The 21,831-nt window shown below is 48.3% G+C and overlaps 1 protein-coding gene across 1 annotated transcript in view; it reads left to right on the top strand.

Annotated features, from left to right (window-relative positions):
- LOC147123442 (urea transporter 2-like) overlaps positions 1-21,831 on the top strand; it is a 138,611-nt gene that overhangs the window by 102,822 nt on the left and 13,958 nt on the right. Inside the window, exons 7-8 of the mRNA XM_085973149.1 lie at positions 5,497-5,631; positions 15,472-15,521. Of these exons, the coding sequence (XP_085829275.1) occupies positions 5,497-5,631; positions 15,472-15,521 (185 nt within the window). The remainder of the gene's footprint in view (positions 1-5,496; positions 5,632-15,471; positions 15,522-21,831) is intronic.

The raw sequence follows: 21,831 nt of genomic DNA, 5'->3' as shown, positions 1-21,831 counted from the left end.
TTACCATCCTTAAAGGTCATCTGGGCTGAAATGTCCATCCGAGATAAAAATACATTAAAATCCCCCACTATACAAGAATTTTCCACCTCTGCCGCTTCAGTGAATAACCCTCGAAAAAACTCGCGACGCTTGCAATGGTTGTTCGGTGCATAGATATTAAAGAGATCGCAATTAAATCCCTCCATTTTTACCCTTAACCGTAAAAATCTCCCCTCAGTGTCCTTGTCCACCAAGGCAACGTTCTCTTTTATGGGCGGACTCACCAAAACAGCCACCCCTCTACGGTTATTGTTTGCACAACTTGCAAACACCTCTCCCTTCCAAACCTTCTGAACTCTTCCTAGAATATCCTCATCCCAAAAGGTTTCTTGCAGACACAATGGGGTCGATTTTCCTGAAGCTGTCGGGAAGAAGGCGGGACTACAACTTTCGGGTTTTAGACCCGCCTACTTCGACGTCCGGCCAATCCACGCGATTTTCCCTTCATTGACCTTGTTGAGCCCGCCCAGCGGGCTCAGCAGGCCAATTAAGGGCCACCCGGCAACAGGTGACGTCACAGATTGCAATTTCATCTGTCAAGAGTTCTTGACAGATGAAATATCAGTGTTTCACAGCTGTTTGAAGCTGTGAAACACTGACAGTCTGAGTTCTAACATGAGTCCTTCTGCACAGACTCAGTTAGAACTCTCAGCAGCACTCAAAGCTGAAGGCTGTCACTTTTCACAGATCGCAGCCGTTCAGCTTTAAGTGCCGGCTGAGTGATGGGCTCCCAATGGCTACAGGAAGAAAGGCTGTTAAGGTAAGTACAGGCAAGTAAAGTTCTTTACACACTTTAGACACACCAAACACACTTACCTTTGCACTCATGCACCCATCACTCACCTGAGCACTGACATCGTGACCCCTCCAACTCCTTCACCCCGACGGCCCGCCTGCTCTAACCTGGCGTGGTTTGGAGCCGTCGGGAATCCCACACGAAACCCCTCAAAATAGGGATTAGGCTAAAAACTGCCTGTTAACTACCTGTTAACAGGCAGTTAATTGGCACTAATCCCTTCCCGCCTGGTTTCGGCGGGTCACAGTGCGGGGCGGGTATCCGCCGCCCCTGAAACTTGCGTGGGGCAGGGTTTTGGGCGGGATGGTGTCGGGACCCCCAAATTCGGGATTTACCCCCCCCCCCCCACATGCCTGAAACCCCGCCTGACGGCTCCAGGAAAATCAACCCCAACAAATCCAAACCTTTAAAACCCTGCAACAACTGCTGCAATTTCTTCTCACCCCTCAGTCCGTTCACATTCATCGAGACCAATGTAATCATGGCTCCAAAGAAGGGAAGTATGCCTGATAATCTCCCCATCATTTAATCTCTGGCTCTTCCCTCCTCTCATGCTCCTTCTCAACTTTTCGGGCAGCTGTTGCTTTTTCCTGCAGCCTCCAGCTTTTTTTCACCTCCTGTTTGACCCCTCCCTGCTGTTTCAGCCTCTTCCTTGCATTAAGTTTGGGCCCAGCAGCTGCCCTTTCTCCCTCCTTCTGCCCCTCACTAACCTTTCCCTTTCCACATGATGCCACCCTACCCCCGACTTCCATGTCTCTGTCCCCCTCTAATTCCTCACACTCAAGCTCTTCTGCAACCCACTGTGCCTGCTCCCCGTCAGATCCATAATCCTGCTCCCCATCAGATATTTCATCTCCAATAGAGAGTCTTCCTGCTATCGCAGTTTCTCCCACTGTGCCGCTCCCTTCGACCACATCTCCACCTCTGACCCTTGCACCTTGTTCCCTCACTCCATGTGACAATGGCGCACCTAAATTGTTCCCTTCTGACGTCTCTATCTCGCCGATCCCATCCTGCTGTCCCTTAAGGCTCCTGCCTCTTGCACCCTCTCCCCGTCCTGCCCCCTCCCGCTCACCAAGATATCCGACTCCCCGCCTCTCCCTGGAGCACCCACATCCACCACACACCCCGCTCCCACTACCTCTCCCCCCCGCAGACACCAGACTCCCCATGGGGAGCCGAACTGCAGTAAGGCTCGAGTCTGCACTCGACCCTTGCTGCCCGCTGCTGTCTTTGTTCCCCTCCACAGCACTCGGCGTGTTTTCCGCTATCTTCATCCCGTTCTCCGCTCCGCCATCCTCTGCCTCTTCCTGTGCTCCTTTCTCCTTCATTTTACTAGCTGTGTCCTCCAACTGCACCGCTCCTCCAGCCGTTCCACTCTCATCTCCTGCTCCTTCTCCCATCCCCTCATCACTCATATCGCTCCCTTCTGCCACACACTCACAGCGGGTGGGGCCTTTGCGACACACTCCACAGCTCTCCGCCTTGCAGCTCCGAGCAATGTGTCCCGACTCACTGCAATTGTAACAATACAGGTCTGGACAGTTTCTTATGAGATGGTCATGTCCAAGACAATAATAGCACACCTTTACTTGGTTATCATGCAGCACACGAAAGTACTGCACTCCTTCCAGTGTCTCGAACTTCATACTGTACGGCAATGACCTCACTCCCTCCGGGAACCACACCTTTACATACCAGGTTCCGTCTGCTACCCGTGTTCCCGGACAGTACCTCCTTTTTATTGCAGAACAGATTTTAATGTCCCACGACTCCAACTTCTTGCTTAGCACTTCGTCCTCGATGTAAACTGGCAAGTTTAAAAATGAAACCACCACCTCCTCTGAATATAGCAGAGTCACCTCCAGAATTTCTCACCAACTTTCAGACTGAATAACAGTCTTTCCACCTCCTCACGACCACTGACCATCACCTCGAATCCCACATTTGGCTTTGGTCGGCAAGCAAAGCAGCTTCCCTCGCCACAGTCCTCATGAACCGCCTGGATAATATCCCAAGCATGAATCTTCTTATCCTCACACTGCACCACCACCGTGTTTTCTTTACCAAACCTCCTGGGGTCCCGGCCCAAATCTTTGGGCCTTTTTTTTCCCTTTCCCACCACAGCTTCTTCCCTAATTAAATTCCTCTCGGGAACATTGTCCTCTGAGGGGCCCGGCACTCCAGACCCTTCAGCAGCCATCTGGCTGTTTTTGTGGGCCAAAAAGGCCCTAAAACCTGAAAACCCACCACCAACTTTTTACAAAACTCCCTCCAACTCCCAGCTGCAATCAGGCAACCAGTAACACCTGGCTCACTCCTAGCCCCTCCCACCTAGAGAGTGCTACCCACTGAGCCACAGCTGACATTTAAATAGTACTTGAATATGCACTTGAAGTACCGTAACCTACAAAGCTACGGACCAAGAGCTGGAAAGTGGGATTAGGCTGGATAGCTCTTTTTCGGCCAGCACAGACATGATGGGTCGAATGGCCTCCTTCTGTGCTGTAAATTTCTATGATTCTAAGATCTCTTTTATCTTTCTGATAGTGTCGCCAGAACGTCACCCCCTGTACTCAACTGCTTAAGATTTTAAGGAATTATAATTCATTTTTGCAAACTTCCATAACCAATTATTTATCAAATAATTATTTTGTGTCAAGTATGCAAGGCACATTAAATGCTGGCATGATTACTACACATTTAAACACTTTCAAGCATAACCATTGAGGAAAGATTAGTGTTACAGAGAATGCAGATGCATTCATTTCACGAACATCGGGTGGCAGGTAATACTTTTGGAGCAAGTACGGCAACTGTTCTGCACATGGCCTACAGGTTTGCCCCTTTCTTCCCCATTCCCCTTCTCTGCATGCGGGAGACAGCCACGACCTTCGGCCTCCTGCTGAGCTTAGCACTGCATAGAGCACGTTACACCACAAAATCAATGCTACGCTGATGTTAATTCGCGGGCAGCACCAAAATACCGGTGCTGCCTGCACTCTCTCGGCAGGCGGCCATTAGCCTTGGCCAACGCTGTTACCAGCAGGTTTCCAGCGTACTCGAATTTTTAGCCCGAAGTCTTTTATTTCACCAGCCAAGAACAATTATAATTACAATCCAGGATTTTGACCCAGCAACGATGAAGGATCGGCGATATATTTCCAAGTCAGGATGGTGTGTGACTTGGAGGGGAACTTGGAGGTGGTGGTGTTCCCATGTGCCTGCTGCCCTTGTCCGTCTAGATGGAAGAGGTCGCAGGTTTGGAAGGTGCTGCCGAAAAAGCCTTGGCAAGTTGCTGCAATGCATCTTGTAAATGGTACACACTACAGTCACGGTACGCCAGTGGTGGAGGGAGTGAATGTTTAAAGTGGTGAATGGGGTGTCAATCAAGCGGGCTGCTTTGTCCTGGATGGTGTTGAGTTTCTTGAGTGTTGTTGGAGCTGCACTCATCCAGGCAAGTGGAGAGTATTCCATCACACTCCTGACTTGTGCCTTGTAGATGCTAAAAAGACTTTGGGGAGTCAGGAGGTGAGATACTCGCCACTGAATACCTAGCCTCTGACCTGCTCTTGTTGCCACAGTATTTATGTGGCTGGTCCAGTTAAGTTTCTGGTCAATGGTGACCCCCAGGATGTTGATGGTGGGGGATTCTACAATGGTAATTCTTTCTTGGACAAGGACAGCATTTATTGCCCTAACAATGTGGATTGCTAGGCCATTTCAGAGGGAAGTGAGGAGTCAACCACATTAGTGTGGGACTTGAGCCATATATAGGCCCGACCAATAGCAGGTTTCCTTTCCTAAGGGACCAGTGGGTTTTTACGATAACCTGACAGTTTCATGGTCACTTTTACTGACACCAGATTTTTATATATGTTTTACAATGAATTTAGATTCTCAAATTGCCATGGTAGGATTTGAACTCAGGTTCTCTGGATCATTAGTCCAATAACACAAGTACTGTGCTACCCTACCTTTAATTCAATTTCTGGTGGGTATGAGCCAGAAACCCAAACTTTGAAGTTCCTATTTTTTGGCAAAATAAAATACTGATTGAGGGCATGAATATAGAGGCCGAGAAATTCATTGGCCCAACGCTGTTTTTCAGGCACAAAACGGGCTCCTAAGCATCCAACATGACGAGTGGTGTGTGTGCGCTTATTCCTTGCCAAAAGTGCACCACCCATCATATTGGATCAGGCTTCTCCATAGGCGTCCAGGGCGCCCGCCAAAAGTGTGATAAACAATGAGTAAAATATTTAAATAAGCTTGTTGTAGGACCCTTTTGAGATATTGGTCTGCCCTCGTGCCTGACTCTCCCAGTGATAAACTCACTGAGCATCTCACTAACAGGCAGGAAGGGCCTTTCAGCAGCGCTATTTAAAGGGCGCAATCACTACATAGAGCTTTGTCCTTTTAGGTTGTTGGTTAACCTCTGGACGTTTATTGGCTTGCTTACTGACATAAACCTTAGATCCTACTATTTGTTTCACTTGTTCATTGCATTAAATTGAATATTTAAAAAGTCAGTTAGTTTTGTGTGTTAAGTGATCTAATACATTAGACATACTTGTACTGAAACAGGATAGAAGTAAATAGCAACCAGTAGGGGACCAAGCAGTTACATATTTTACTCTGTTTATTAATTTGCCTTACAGGATTATCCCTGGCTTCACCATTCCAGAAAATCTATGATGGATTATGGAGCTACAACTGTGTTCTGGCCTGTACTGCAGTGGGAGGAATGTTCTATGCCCTGACATGGCAAACTCACCTCTTGGCAATAATAAGCTGTAAGTAGAAAAAAATCTTTGTCGGCAGCTTATGAATATTTGTTGTCACAGAGTATTAAAATTGTTTCAGTGCAAAATAAAGGTTAAACATGAGTAATGGGAGAAATAGTCCTTAAATAAAACCAGATCACCCTTCCAGCTAATTTCTCATAACACTTTTGACCACCATCTTCCACCCTTTCTCCTTTATGTTCCACCTCTATGGTACAGTGCTGTTATGGTTACACTCCTATCTGTCACAAACCTACACACAGTGGGTGCTAAATTCGATAGCCCCCGAAAACAGGCACAGGCCCGTTGAGTCCGATGCAGGCTCCAAGATTTTCTGACACAGCACTTGAGGCCTTAGTGCGGGAGGTGGAGAGGAGGAGAGTCATCCTCTATCCATAGGATGCCAGGGGGCCCTCCAGACAAACTCTGTGAAGGCAATTGGAGAAGATCAATGCCAGCAGTATAACTCAGAGGACCTGGGTGCAGTGCCGCAAGAAGTTTAATGACCTCACACATGTGGTCAAAGTCAGTGAATTCATCTTCAAAAGCCACATCCTTACAACTGAAACACTGGGCTCAGACACTGCTCAATTCTCCAACCCCCCACCCATCACTCACCTACCGACAATCTCTATCAATCACAAGTCATACCTCACATTCATAGCTTCACCGCACCCTCACACACGTAGCACAGCTGCAAGCCTCACACCCACATCTCACAGCTTGCATACACTGCAGCTATTCAACCATGACAGGCACCTCACCCAAACATATTGCACCACATTCACTGACACACTTCCCACTCTCTTGCAGGACAAGGTGGCGCAAATCCGGAGGCAGCAGGGCTACCCACTAGACAGGCACGCTTGCATGACCTAACCCCTATGGAGGAGATGGTGGGGGAGATTATTGCAGCTGCCATCGCTGAGTCGTGGCCAGCGAAAGGGCTGAAATAGTCGAAGAAGACTGTCTTCATACCTAATCCTTTTTCTCACATCCCACTTCCCCCTCATCCCACAATCTCTTCTGATTTACAAGCTGCAGATGGTGTAAGCATGCACCTCCTGCTTTTCCCCCACACCCTCCCCTCACTGCAACCCTACCTTTCGCCTTTCAGATAGCCAAGAACTGCAACCTGGCCAGGGAGTGGCGGAGGTGTAAGAACTGGAAGAGGAAGAAGGAAGTGATGCTGAAGACACAGCACCATCACTCGATTTCACACGCGCAGCCACCAGCTCAGATACTGACACTCTGCATACTTTAGAGGATAGCTTAGACATGGGATCTACATGTGGTGAGACACTGGGCATGAGTGGCCTGCAGCCGGGGGCAAGGGTAATGAGGTGCCGGCTCCCAGGAGGGCAAGATCTCACACGAGTTCTGCTGCAGAGGACTCAGATGAGGACTTCGATGGGGCGTCCCACAGAAGAAGACTGGTGGGTCTGCACAATGAAATGCTTGGTGTATTGGGAAGCCTGCCAGAAAGCCTGCGTTCAATGTTGAAGAGCATGGAGGAGTCCAGCAAAACCTTGCACAGGGCTTCGCACAGAGCTTGGAGCCCATCCTTTCCAGCATGGAAGTGATGGCCAACTCCATTAGCGCACTTGTGGATCTAACCATGACAGAGCGTCTGATGGCCAATGTCTCAGCTTCCATTGCAGCATAAGCAAAAGCCACCCAACATCTGGGTGCTGCAGTGGAAGCTCAGTCTTCTGTCCTGCAAGCTCAGCTTGCTGCCACACAAGCTCAGACTGCTGCCACCGTGGCTGTGCTTCCCAGTGTTGAAAGGGGCTTGCAGGGTGTCACAGCGGTCCAGCAATCTGCCCTCCAACAGATTACTAGGCTTGCTGAGGTGCCACCACAGGGGAGTGGCAGTGCCTTCATGGAGCATGAACCTGCTGCCCTCTCTCAGGACAACAGCATTCGTCCTCCCACCGCTGCCACTTCCCAGTGCCCTTGCCCTTGCCTATCAGCCAGCCAGCCCAGACTGCTGCCGCTCATGCAAAGATGGTGCATTCCGAAGCTGGGCCTTCTAGGCCCAGAGTGTAGTGTATGTAACCGTTCTACCTTTAAGAGAACTATTTTATGTAACCGTCCACCTTTAAGAGAACTATTTTAGGTGTGGCACTACTTTATCCTGGCTGCTGTATACTGTAATACCGACGGTGACCACACCGGTATATAAGTGCTGTGGCAGAATTTATTGGGCAGATTCGCCCTGACCTTCGAATAGTAAAGTCCTGTTTAAGTTACTCTTGTAGTCTGTGTATTACTTCGCTATACAACCCACAGACTTTACAGTGGCGACGAGTTCGATCTTACCCTGCGGCAACAATACTTCTGAAGAAGTAAACGAGCGTCGAGAAGAGGCACCCGCCCTCGTCGTTTTGCTGAGAGAAAACTCGAGTCTGCAGACCAAGAAAGGAGGAAGATTTCAAACACGAAGTCTTCCATCAGCAACAGGCACGGATTGTCCCTTCTGCCACGGTGGTGAGTGAGCCGATCAACACGAGAAGCAAGTCGGCCACGGTGACTGTGAGTAAAGGGAAAATAGAAACAAATAAACGGAGGATAAGGGCGGTGCACTCGACCACGGTCGAGGGGGAAAGGAGCCGGACAGAAGTCGGGCCCAGAGGCGCTGAGACTGGGGCAGCGTGGAGCAGAAGCCGCGGTACAAGCGGGCTGGGGAGCGTCGTGAGACGACTAGACCGCGACGGCGAAAAAGGCCGGACAAATACCGCGACCACGAGGCGCTGTGACCGGGATCGTAAGGCGCGGGAAGATATAAACATAAATAAGCCACGGAGAACTCAGCCGCAGCCGGGGAGGAAAGCACCGGACTGCGAGAGGGCTGGGAGGCGCGATTGGAGCGAAAAAGGCCGGGCACCTACCGAGGCCGCGAGGCGCTGCGACCGGGATCATAAGGCGCGGAGGCAATAAATAAATAAATAACTAAATAACCCGCGAAGAATCAGCCGCAGCCGGGGAGGAAAGGACCGGACTGCGGGAGGTCTGGGAGAGGCGTTTAAAGCCACTGAGGGAGAGCCGAGCGAGCGGGAGAGACAGAGCCCGAGAGAGAGCGAGCGAGAGCCGAGCGAGCGGGAGAGACAGAGCCCGAGAGAGAGACCGAGCGAGGTTCCGGCCAGCGGCTTGCAGCAGCTGCCGTGAAGGACCAGGAGCTGGATCTGTCCGACGCCAACTGGTTGTCCCCAGCGCCAGTTGCCCCTGCCGAAAAGAAGAAGGGGGGGGGACAAGGAACGCGATCGGCTTTTCTAGCGCGCGCTTCAGAATAAACTGAAGCCGGCGCACAGGCTACAAACCCCGTAAACCAGCGGTCGTCGCCCGAGGGCAAAGCTTACCCCTCCCACCAGAGGAAGAAGTCAGGAGCGGGAAACCGCCATTTTGCCAGTAGGGGGGAAGAAGACAAGCGCGGGAAACCGCCATTTTGCCAGTAGGCGGGGAAGAAGACAAGCGCGGGAACCCGCCATTTTGGAAAAAAGAAAAAGTTAAAAAGTTAAAGAGAAATCCTGTTGTTTCGCAGAAAGATAGTGAGAGATAGTGAAGATGCCTAAGCATGGTAACATCAACAACTTCGATGCCGAGGTGGAAGATTGGGCCACGTACGTAGAACGTATCGAGATATATTGTGAGGCCAATAAAATAGAAGATGATGATAAAGCTATAACCTTGCTAAACTCGATGGGCGCGAAGACATACGGGTTATTGAAGCATCTTCTATCACCAGCTAAACCGGCGGATCAGACCTTCGCTAATATTGTTGCTGTTCTGAAGGATCACTTGAACCCCACACCGCTGATGTTGGCGGAACGATTCAAATTTTATGCGAGAACGCAACGGAAAGAGGAAAGCAACGCGGAATACTTGGTCGAACTGCGTAGATTAGCGAAATACTGCCAGTTTGGAGGAAATCTGACAGAGGCATTGCGAGACAAGTTCGTGTGCGGGTTGTCGAAGGAAGGAACGCAAAAGCGACTGCTCGAAGAGAACGACCTTACACTTGATAGGGCTGTCCTTATTGCAGCATCACACGAAGCCGCAGCGAAAGGAACTGCGGAAATGCAGCTAAAGGCAGCGGTACTTAGTGTGGATCAAATTACTTCGGGTACAACGAAATGTTATCGTTGTGGGAAGACAACACATGACCAGAACCAATGCTGGTTTAAAAACCAGGAATGTCAAAAATGTGGCAAACTGGGGCACATAGCTAAAGTATGCCGGTCAGGAAAGAAGACCAACAACCAAAAAAAGCCATCACCGGAAAAGTACAACAAAGTACACAAGGTGGCTGAGAAGAGTTCAGACGAACAGAATTCGGATTCAGACCCAAATGGCCAGGAACTGGGTAGTCTGAGAATTCACAATGTGAGTAAGGAAGCTGACCTACAAACTATCTGGGTCACACTAAAAATAGCCGGAGTCCAAGTAAAAATGGAGTTGGACACTGGATCAGCCCTATCAGTCATAAATCGAAGGGATTACAACCGGCTATTCTCACATATACCCTTGAGAGATACCAAGTTCGTATTGCAGACATACATGGGGCATAAAGTATACCCCATGGGAAAGATAAGAGTCAAGGTGAGAGACAGGGGCAAAGAACACCCCGGAATGGACTTATACGTACTACCTGAGGGAGGACCACCACTTCTAGGACGGGAGTGGATCAAGAAAATAGACATGGAATGGCACTACCTAAAAGCAATAACGAGTGAGGACTCGGTGCAGACAATCAGCTCAGACTCTGAAACGGATGATGATAAGACCAGCCCAAGTATGAAAGACAAGGCTAAAATGGACTTGCTGACTGAGGTTGGAAAAACGAAGGCGTGCATAAAGGCTTATGCGCCAGAGGAGAACAAAGTTTCAGAACAGAATTCCACTGAACAACAACAACATAGTTTGACAGAGAATTCTGAGTCTGTCCAGTTTACAGACATATACATTACTGAGGAACGCCGAGCTCAAACTCAACTTTATTTCAAATTACAACAGCAATTAGAACAATTGAGTCGCCGTCTTGAGCAAGAGACAACAGCAATGAAAAAGTTCTTGGACACAGAGTGGGAGAATCTGGGAAGACAACAGAAGCAGCTGAGGGAGAAAATGGAGCAGGAGCACACAAACCGTCTGCGCGAGGAGGCCAAACGAATCAAAGCTGATTCGGTCTCTGAAGGTGCGTGCTCTAATCTGGTGGAGCAAGATGTTCAGCAACTGAAGGCGCTGGTTAGCAGGTTGCAGGCAGAAAAAGCTGAGTTGGTCGACATGACTTCCGAGCTCCTACTGAAGTTGGGCGCAGCATCACCGGACGATTCATTAGTGGAAATTCGAATGATGGGGGCTGCGGATGATGGCGAAGTAGAAGCAGCAAAGGAGCCCCAGGACAAGGTTCTAAACAGCCCTGCAGCTAATGGAAAAGGGATGAGGACAGAAGAGTTAACAGTCAGCCAACTCCTCCAGGGCAAGGTTATAAACAGCCCTGTAGTTAATGGAAAAGGGATGATGGCAGAAGAGTTAACAGTCAGCCAACTCATTCATATGCTGAGGGATAAAACTCTAAAATGGGAAAAACTTAAATACGAGCCTCAATCTTCAAAGGGAAGGGAGCTCTCAAAAGTCATTGGAAGAGCTGAGGTGGCAACCCAGACTGAGAAGTCTGCAGCAGAACAGCCCTTGGATGCCAAAAGTACGCTGACGCACGGCAATGCAGAACAACAGAATACTGAAATAGCTACTTCAGTAGAGGGATTGAATAGTCCGATCAATCAATCTCCGAATGAAGTTGAAGTATTGAAATCACAAATGATGTCATTAGTAAAAGACTTGCAGGAAGCCCAGGAAAAGCGGGATGAAGCTGAACACATGAAGAAGTCTCTTCAGGAAAGATGTCAGGATTTGGAACAAAAGTTGGCTAACATCCAGCTGGGTAGGGAGGAAATAGAAGACCCTCCCGCTGGCTTAGCTCAGGACGACACCGAATATGACCATGGCCTGTTGAGCGACACCGAACATTACGAGGATCTGATCTGCCCAGCTTGTGATGAAAACTCCCAAAGTGCAGAAACCTTGATGAATCACAAAAAGTCTAAGGAACATCGGGAGATGGTGGCGCTACTACGGGAGGAACTGTGCAGGCAGCTGGCAGCTGCCAGTGGAGCCCAGAGAGTCTCCAAGAAGCAGAAAAGGAAAAGACGAAGCAGAAAATAATGACCATCTGAACCATTATCACCTCTACCAGACCATGCACGTGCTCCCTCCGAATGGAGCCAAATCAGTTGGAAGTAGAAAAACTTCCCAAGGAATCCAGTGGTTTTTAAAAGTCAGCAATGCTGGTTCAGGAGTGACGGAAGTTCAAGCTGTTAAGTTTAGGGAAGGACTATTGGATGAGTCACTCCAGCAACGTGAACCGACTACACCACCGGGAACTGCTACACCACGGAGGCGTTGTCCGGACTGAGTTAAGAAGCACAGGAGACGCCTCCACAGAGACTAAATCTGTGTACTGTTTTCCACAGAGACTGAAATTGTGAACTGTTTTCCACAGAGACTATATCTGTGAATTGTTTTACATGAAGTTGAATACATGTATGTTTAATGGCGAATAAGTATGTTGTAAGCTAAAAAAGGAGGATTGTAGTGTATGTAACCGTTCTACCTTTAAGAGAACTATTTTATGTAACCGTCCACCTTTAAGAGAACTATTTTAGGTGTGGCACTACTTTATCCTGGCTGCTGTATACTGTAATACCGACGGTGACCACACCGGTATATAAGTGCTGTGGCAGAATTTATTGGGCAGATTCGCCCTGACCTTCGAATAGTAAAGTCCTGTTTAAGTTACTCTTGTAGTCTGTGTATTACTTCGCTATACAACCCACAGACTTTACACAGAGCTACTCAAGGTCCTCCTCCAAGGCCATCTGCAGACTCCCCCATTGAATGTCTGCAGCCTTCCACCAGCCATGCTGCAGCCACTGGGATAGCACTACGTAGAAGCACTAAGACAGGCAAAGGCACATGGAAGACAGGCACTAAGGGAATGCACAAGGGTGATTAGTTGACTTTGGTATGTAACAGTGGATGGTTTGATTTATAAATTTGGTTTGGAATGTTTGTTTGTGGTGGTTTTTATTGTAGCATTGTGGCCAAGAGGATGGTGTGATGGTCAGTAACAGATGGAAGGTTATGTGTGGAAGGCTGCTGAATGGGGAATTGGGATTGCGGTTGCTGGTGCCACAGTCGGATGAGTCGATCACGGACAGCCCGGCCAGAAAGAGGCTCCCTTCCTGTTCCTCTTCCCCCTCCTCTTCCTCCCTCTTCGAGCAGCTTGTCCTCCAGTGTGTCGCTTCTGCTCATTCTCGCTGTCATGCTGCAGGCCAAGGAGGATATAAACTACTGGGAGAAACTGGTCTGAGCAGAGGTCCTCCAGTGTGTCGCTTCTGCTCATTCTCGCTGTCATGCTGCAGGCCAAGGAGGATATAAACTACTGGGAGAAACAACCTGCCGCACCACTTCCTGGAGACTTCATCAACGTCAAATGAGATAACAAACCTCCAAACACAAATTCACCAAAGCCAGTAGAAATCAGTCAGCAACTAACCTGAAAGCAGTTGATGATCCCTTTAATTAGCGCTGCTGGGGGTCCCTCCTGCTGCTGAATGCATGTTCAGCTGTGCGTCTTTAAGAGAGGGTGTTAGCTGGAGTGTTGAGATCAAAACTGGCAGCGCTGGTGTCAAATCAGCATTACACGCTGACTGACGCTACAATCTGTCTACTCTGCGTACTTCCAGTGCCGCTCCCAGCACCCGCGCTAATGACCTCACCGAAATGGTGTCCGGCGCGGCCTGCACCAGAAGTGTGTGCACGTGACGCGGACGCCATTTTGGACACAAAACGGCACCCAAAGCGCCGGAACACTGGGCGCTTCGGAGCCGAATTTCACGGCCAACATGTCCTCAAACTATTTTTCCTCACATGCTTGTACAGTCAACTTTGGTGCATCCCTCCTTGATGCCCTCATATTCATCATCTACATGCTGCCCCTCAGCAACATCATTGACAAGCACCGGCTCAATTACCACATGTACAATGACAGCATCCAACTACCTATCGACCTGTCCATCAGCACCTTTGAATCCAGAGCTGTGCTGTCTGACTGCTTGACCAACATAATGGGCTGGATTTTGCCAATGGGGAGCTTTTGGAGGCGGGACTCCCACTTGTCGGGTTTTAGCCCCGCCTCCATCGATTTCTGGCCAACCCACGCTATTTTCCCTTGATTGACCTTGTTCAACCCGCCCAGCGGGCTTAGCAGGAAGGGGAAGCCGGTTACAGGGAACGTCAGCGTAAAACGTTTCATCTGTCAAAGATGAACTGTCATCATTTCACAGCTCTGTGAAGCTGTCAAACACTGACATTCTATGTTGTTTGATGAGTTCTTGTATTCAAGACTGATCAAACCTCTTTTGTGAGCAGAAATTAGATGGTTGTTGCATTGGAGAATGCAGCAGCCATCTATCATCTCCGCTGGTGAGATGCGAGACTCTCCGCATCCCCAATGTTTGAAGCCTGCAGGAAGAAACAAAGATAAGTAAACATTTTCTATCACTTTCCACTCACCTCACACACTTACCTCTCCACACTTGCACCCATCACTTACCTTCACAGCGCACTTTTGCACCCCTCTGACCCCCACAGACCCACTGCTCGCCTCGCTGACCCTGGTGGAGTTCACAGCCTTCGGGAATAAAATGGGGATAATCCTCTTATCTGCCTGTTAACAGGCAGTTAAGTGGCTGTAATCCCCTTCCCGTCTCCAGGAGACGGGATCCGGCGCGGGTCGGCTACCCACCTCCTGGGAAGATGGCACGGAGGCGGGTTGGGGGCAGGATGGGCACCCACCCCCAGATTCTGCCATTTTCCCAGCAGTCCCGCCTCTAAACCCGCCTCCCCAGGGCTGGCAAGATCGTGCCCAATGTGCAGGATGAGTCATAACATCATACAGCTCAGCATCAGCAAAACTGCGGCCAAGCTGTTCAGTCCCCACCAATGTCAGCATGCTTCTGCCGTTGACACCATTTACCTCACTGGCTGCTCACTCAGGCTGAGCTAAGTTCACTGATATTGCCTTCAAACATGAGCTGAGCTTTCTACCCCAGATCAGCTCCATCGGCAGAACCATCTTCTTCCACCTTCAGAATATTACACACCTACCTCACCTCCCCAGTGCTGAAATATTCATCCAGGTCCTTATTTCTTAGAGGATTAATTTATCTAATGCTCTCCTTTTTGGGCACTCTGCGGCCACACTTCACAAACTCCAGCTGATTTAGAACTCTGTGGCCCAAGTCCTCTCACATACGAAGTCTCGCACACGCATCACCCCATCCTTGCCCAGCTCCACTGGTTCCTCTTACCCCTGTGAATCAGCTTGACGATCCCCATCTTTGTCTTCAAAGCCCTCCAAAGCTTTCCCTAACCGTATTTGGGAAATTTTCTCCAGCAGTATGTCCCCAGTCACATCTTTTATTCCTTTGACTCCAAATTACTACTTAACCCTCAAGTGTTGCTCCACCATCGGAGGCTTGTGTTTCAGTCATTGTGTCCCTGCTTCCATGCTTTCAAAACCTCTTCAAAATCTAACTCTCCGATTATGCCTTTGGTTAACCCTCACCCTGACCCTCAATTTTCCTTTTCCTTAAAGATAAGATCGCAATATGTTTCAACCTAAAGACTAATGGCAGTAGATAAACATTTATCGTAATTTAATTATATAAAAAACTAACCAATGTTTCTCACGTTTACTAAATAGTTTTCTATCTTCCCCCATAGCACTTTTCTGCGCTTACTTAGGAGAGGCACTCATGAACATAATGTCTGTGGTAAGTCACGACCATTAATTGTCAAAATTTAGATGCATTTACTTTTAAAATGAAAGTAGCGTTTTGCATATGCTTAGTCTGGAATTAATCACAATTTTACTAAATGCACAGGTTTTAGTTACAGAAAAAAAGAGAAAAAACAAACTTGCATTTATATAGCGCCTTTCATGACCTCAGAATATAGCAAAGCACTTCACAGCCAATGCAGTACTTTTGAAATTTAGTCAATGTTGTAATGTAAAAAACGCAGCAACCAATTTGTGCACAACGAGATCCCATGAACAGGAACGAGATAATTGACCAGATAATCTGTTTTAGTGGTGTTGGTTAAGGGATAAATGTTGGCCAGGACACCAGGAAAACGTCCATGCTCTTCTTTGAAGAGTGCCATGAGATCTTTTACATCCACCTGAGAGGACAGAGGTGCTTTGGTTTAACATCGCATCTGAAAGGTGACACCTCAGTGCAGCACTCGCTCAGTACTGCACTGAAGTACCAGCCGAGATTATGTGCTCAAGTCTCTGGGATGGAACTTGAACCCACAACTATCTGACTCAGAAGTGAAAGTGCGACCCACTGGGACAAGAGCAAAGGATCAAATTGCCTTCTCTTTTGTTTGCTAACTTTTTAATTCACTTCAGCACTTATCTAATATTTTCAGTGACCACAACTTTCAGAGCTTTTTTAAAAAATAAGATTGATTGCTGCTGAAATTGGATCATCTTCATTGGGACCAATGACATAGGTAGGAAGGGGGATGAGGTCCTGCATCAAGAATTTAGGGAGTTAGGTAGCAGATTAAAGAACAGGACCTCAAAGGTTGTAATCTCTGGATTACTCCCAGTGCCACGTGCTAGTGAGTATAGGAATAGGAGGATAGAACAGATGAATGCGTGGCTAAAGAGTTGGTGCAGGAGGGAGGGTTTTAGTTTCCTGGATCATTGGGCCTGCTTCTGGGAAAGGTGGGACTTGTACAAGTCAGACGGGTTGCACCTGAACCAGAGCGGGACAAATATCCTTGCGGGGAGGTTTGCTAGCACTGTTGGGGGGGGTTTAAACTAACTTGGCAGGGGGATGGGATACAGAGGGGAGCTGAAATAGGGGGTGATGTGCTGCCAATTATAGAGAAAAAAACAAGTCAGCATGGTAGACAGGGCAAATATACAAGGGCAAGGCTGGATGGCACCTATTTTAATGCAAGGAGTCTTTCAAATAAGGTGGATGAACTGAAGGTGTTGATAAACACATGGGAGTATGATATTGTTGCTATCACGGAGACATGGATGAGGGAGGGGCAAGACTGGCAGCTCAATATTCCGGGGTACAGAATCTTCAGGTGAGACAGAGGGGGAGGTATAAGAGGAGGGGGTGTCGCAATATTAATTAAGGAGTCAATTACTGCAGTAAGGAGGGATGACATATTAGCAGGTTCCTCTAATGAGGCCATATGAGTGGAGCTTAAAAACAAAAAGGGGGCAAGCACTTTGCTGGGAGTGTACTATAGGCCTCCAAACAGTCAGGGGGAGATAGAGGAACAGATATGTAGGCAAATCTCAGAGAAATGTGCAAATAATAGGGTAATAATAATGGGGGATTTCAACTTCCCCAATATTAACTGGGATAGTCAGAGTGTGAAAGGCACAGAGGGTGTAAAATTCTTAAAGTTCATCCAGGAGAGCTTTTTGAGCCAGCTTGTAGAAGGTCCTACAAGAGAGGGGGCGGTACTGGACCTAATTCTAGGGAATGTGGCCGGCCAAGTGGAAGAAGTGCTAGTAGGTGAGCACTTTGGTGACAGTGACCATAATATGGTGAGATTTAAGGTGGTCATGGAAAAGGACAGGGATGGGCCGGAAATAAAGGTTCTAAATTGGGGGAAGGCCGATTTTAATAGGATAAGGCAGGATCTGGCCAAAATGGACTGGGATCAGCTACTTGTAGGAAAATCCGCATCGGAGCAATGGGAGGCTTTCAGAAGGGAGTTTGAGATCATACAATGGCAACATGTTCCCGTAAAGGTCAAGGGTGGTTCCATAAACCACAGGGAACCTTGGATGTCAGGGGATATACGAGAATGGATTAGAAAAAAAAGGAGGGCTTTTGGCAGATACAAAAGGCTAAAGACGGAGGAAGCCCTAGAGGAGTACAAAAAGTGCAGGGGGATACTTAAAAAAGAACTTAGGAGATCAAGGAGGGGCCATGAAATAACACTGGCGAGCAAAATAAAGGAAAATCCTAAGATGTTTTATAAGTATATTAAGGGTAAGAGGATAACTAGGGAAAAAATAGGGCCCATTAGGGACAAAAGTGGCAATCTGTGTGTGGAACCGGAAGATGTAGGAGGGGTTCTAAATGAATTTTTTGCATCTGTTTTCACTATGGAGAGGGACGATGTAGACATAGAAATAGGGCGGGGGGACTGTGATATGCTCGAACATATTAACATCGAGAGGGAGGAGGTATTGGCGGTTTTAGCAGGCCTAAAAATGGATAAATCCCCAGGCCCGGACGAAATGTATCCCAGGCTGCTGTGTGAGGCAAAGGAAGAGATTGCGGGGGCTCTAACACATATATTCAGAACCTCTCTGGCCACAGGGGATGTGCCAGAGGACTGGAGAACCGCTAATGTAGTACCATTATTCAAGAAGGGGAGTAGGGAAAAACTGGGGAACTACAGGCCAGTGAGCCTAACATCAGTGGTAGGAAAATTATTGGAAAAAATTCTGAGGGACAAAATTAGTCTCCACTTGGAGAGGCAAGGATTAATCAGGGATAGTCAACATGGCTTTGTCAAGGGAAGATCGTGTCTGACTAATTTGATTGAATTTTTTGAGGGAGTGACTAGGTGTGTGGATGAGGGTAACGCAGTGGATGTGGTATACATGGATTTCAGTAAGGCCTTCGATAAAGTCCCGCACGGGAGACTGGTCAAGAAGGTAAGAGCCCGTGGAATCCAGGGTGCCTTGGCACATTGGATACAAAACTGGCTTAGTGGCAGAAGGCAGAGGGTGATGGTCGAAGGTTGTTTTTGTGACTGGAAGCCTGTGGCCAGTGGGGTACCACAGGGATCGGTGCTGGGTCCCTTGCTGTTTGTGGTCTACATAAATGACTTGGATATGAATGTAAAAGGTATGATCAGTAAGTTCGCGGATGATACAAAAATTGGTAGGGTGGTAAATAGCGAGGAGGGTAGTCTCAGTCTGCAGGACGATATACATGGGTTGGTCAGATAGGCGGAACAGTGGCAAATGGAATTTAACCCGGAAAAGTGCGAGGTGATGCACTTTGGGGGGACTAACAAGGCAAGGGAATACACAATGAATGGTAAGACCCTAGGCAAGACGGAGGGTCAGAGGGATCTGGGTGTGCAAGTACACAGATCCCTGAAGGCGGCGGAACAGGTGGATAAGGTGGTAAAAAAGGCATATGGGATACTTGCCTTCATTAGCCGAGGCATAGAATATAAGAGCAAGGAGGTTATGATGGAGCTGTATAAAACACTGGTTAGGCCACAGCTGGAATACTGTGTGCAGTTCTGGTCGCCACACTACAGGAAGGATGTGATAGCTTTGGAGAGGGTGCAGAGGAGATTCACCAGGATGTTACCAGGGCTGGAGCGCTTCAGCTATGAAGAGAGACTGGGCAGATTGGGTTTGTTTTCCTTGGAGCAGAGGAGGCTGAGGGGGGACATGATTGAGGTGCACAAAATTATGAGGGGCATAGATAGGATGGACACTAAGGAGCTTTTTCCCTTAGTAGAAGGGTCAATAACTAGGGGGCATAGATTCAAGGTAAAGGGCGGGAGGTTTAGAGGGGATTTGAGAAAGAACTTTTTCACCCAGAGGGTGGTTGGAGTCTGGAACTCACTGCCTGAAAGGGTTGTGGAGGCTGGAACCCTCACAACATTTAAGAAGCATTTGGATGAGCACTTGAAATGCCATAGCATACAAGGCTACGGACCAAATGCTGGAATATGGGATTAGATTAGACAGGGCTTGATGGCCGGCGCGGACACGATGGGCCGAAGGGCCTCTATCCGTGCTATGTAACTCTATGGCCTAGAAATTCAGTTAAGGCCCGCCATCAGGCTAACGCCCAAAAGTTAGCGCTGCGCGCGGAGCCAGGTGCGCCCGTCAGATATTCGGCTTTTGCGCCCCAAGTCGGAACCAGCCGTTATTCCAGGGTGTGCCCGCCCCCGCTTGGGGCGCTGAAACTGAATTTCAGCGCTCTAAGTGCCGCTGCGCCACCTGATGCAGTACGGCATGCTGCAGTACTGCAGGCCTCCTCCTTCTCTTAAGGTGGAGGTGCCTGCAACAGCGAGATCGCCGCTGGATTGTGCCGGCAAATGAGCCCGGCACCAAGCAGAAGTGCCGGGCTCACAGAAAGCAGCCGGCAATGCCGCGGGGGGGGGTGGAGGAGGCCGGGGAAGGAGGTGCGGGCAGGCGGCCGCCGGAAAAGCGGCTGGCCGCACCTCCACCTTAAAGCGCCCCAGTAGCGCAGCAGTACGGCCCCGTTTTTCAATCGCTGTTTGCGGCCGCTGCAGAAGAGGCGGCTGCAACTAAATATGGGATTTGGGCCGGAAGCGGGGCGGAACCGGGGCACTGCGCACACCGATGACGTCATCGGTGTCGGCGCAGCGCTACCGGCTACCGCCGCCATTACCGCAGCGCTGAATATCAGCGCACCCTCTTACACTTGCGCAGAAGCCCTCTTTGGGCGGTAACTGGGCGCAAAGCCCACTGAATTTCTGGCCCTCTGACTCTATCTATGTTTTTATTAACAGATACATGACTTGCTCTTCAAGCAAGATAGTATATTAATGTACCATGCATATTTAGTTCAATTATTACCCTGTTCAAGATGCTGATGTTAGAATGTGTGAAATGAGTATACTTGTCAAGGGAATCATTTTCTCTTGTAGTCTACTGGTTAATATCATTCTTTTGTGCTCTATTTCAATATAGTCATTACTCCATTTAAAATAAACAGGTTAACGATTTTGTTGAAATAGTACATCAAGGAATTTTATAAACGACGTTAAGCAGTGCGCTGCCAGAGTAAGCTATACTCACAGAAAAGCAAATAAAACAAGTGTGAAAGATGAAATCACTATTTGTAATTGCTCTGCCATCCTGATTAAAGTGTAAATTAAAGAACGTGATGAAGTGCATAACAGACGAGAGCCATAGGGTAGAAATCCCACAATGTATTTGGAAAGGACTTCCACCCACTGCTGTGACCAGCCATTAACCCCATCCCAAATCCAGGGACCGCGCTCATTTAAATATTTGGAGCCGGTGCATGTAGTAGCGCAACAGGGGCACCGACACTGCTGGGGAGGCGGAATTCAGGCTGAAGAAAAAACTGCACACATTTTTGAATGCTCCAGTTAGGGGCCACTTGGAGAGGACAATCATTCCTACTGGGATTGATTACCAGTCACCTCAAATCTTAAAGCTCCACTTTAGGCCCACCACAGGACTGGGAATGCCCACAGACAAAGTTGCCCAATTACATTATGGGACAGGCCGAAAAAGCGCTCAATCCCCTGAAGTGTACTTGCTTAATATTTCTTCCATGAGGTGGAAGCCCAGTGGATCTGGGTTCCATGCCAAATTATGCCTCCTGATAGAATTGTGCCCCATTTGAACATTCAAATTCAAATATGCACAGACTGACCTGTCTCAAAGGATCTGGAACTCTTATATTTCCCATGCAAGTTTGTCCAGTATATGTTGGTTGCAGATCAAAGATGTTCAGTGGTTACATGGAGAGCACAGGACTTTGATTATTATGGGAGGTGATGGCCATAAAAGGTGCTTGTAGCAGAGTCCAAGTAGAATACAGAAAGCGCAATGGAGGAATGAAAAAGGAAATAAGAGGAGCAAAGAGAATGTATGAGAAAATATTAGCAGGTAACATTAAATTGAACACTAAAGTCTTTTATAAACATATATAGAGTAATGGATAGTCAAAGGAAGGGTGGACCGATTAGGGACCAAAAAGAAAATATTATTATGGAGGCAGAGGGCATGGCTGAGGTACTAAATGAGTACTTTGCATCTGCCTTTACTGAAGAAGTGGATGCTGCCAATATCACAGTAAAGGAGGAGGGGATAGAGAAATTGGATAGGCTAGAAATAGGAGGTACTTAAATGGCTCCAAGTAGAAAAGTCACCCATTCCAAATAGGTTGCATCCTAGGTTGCCGAGGGAAATAGTAGAAGCTTTGACCACAATCTTTCAACCCTCCTTGGATATGGGAGCGGTGACAGAGGACTGGAAAATTGCAAATGTTACCCCCATATTGAAAA

This window comes from Somniosus microcephalus, chromosome 2 (genome assembly GCF_052327205.1).
Source record: "Somniosus microcephalus isolate GS21.2 chromosome 2, FLI_Smic_1.0, whole genome shotgun sequence".
Taxonomy (NCBI): Eukaryota; Metazoa; Chordata; class Chondrichthyes; order Squaliformes; family Somniosidae; genus Somniosus; species Somniosus microcephalus.
The sequence above is the reverse complement of the archived record's forward strand: the minus strand, read 5'-3'. Positions and strand labels throughout refer to the sequence as shown.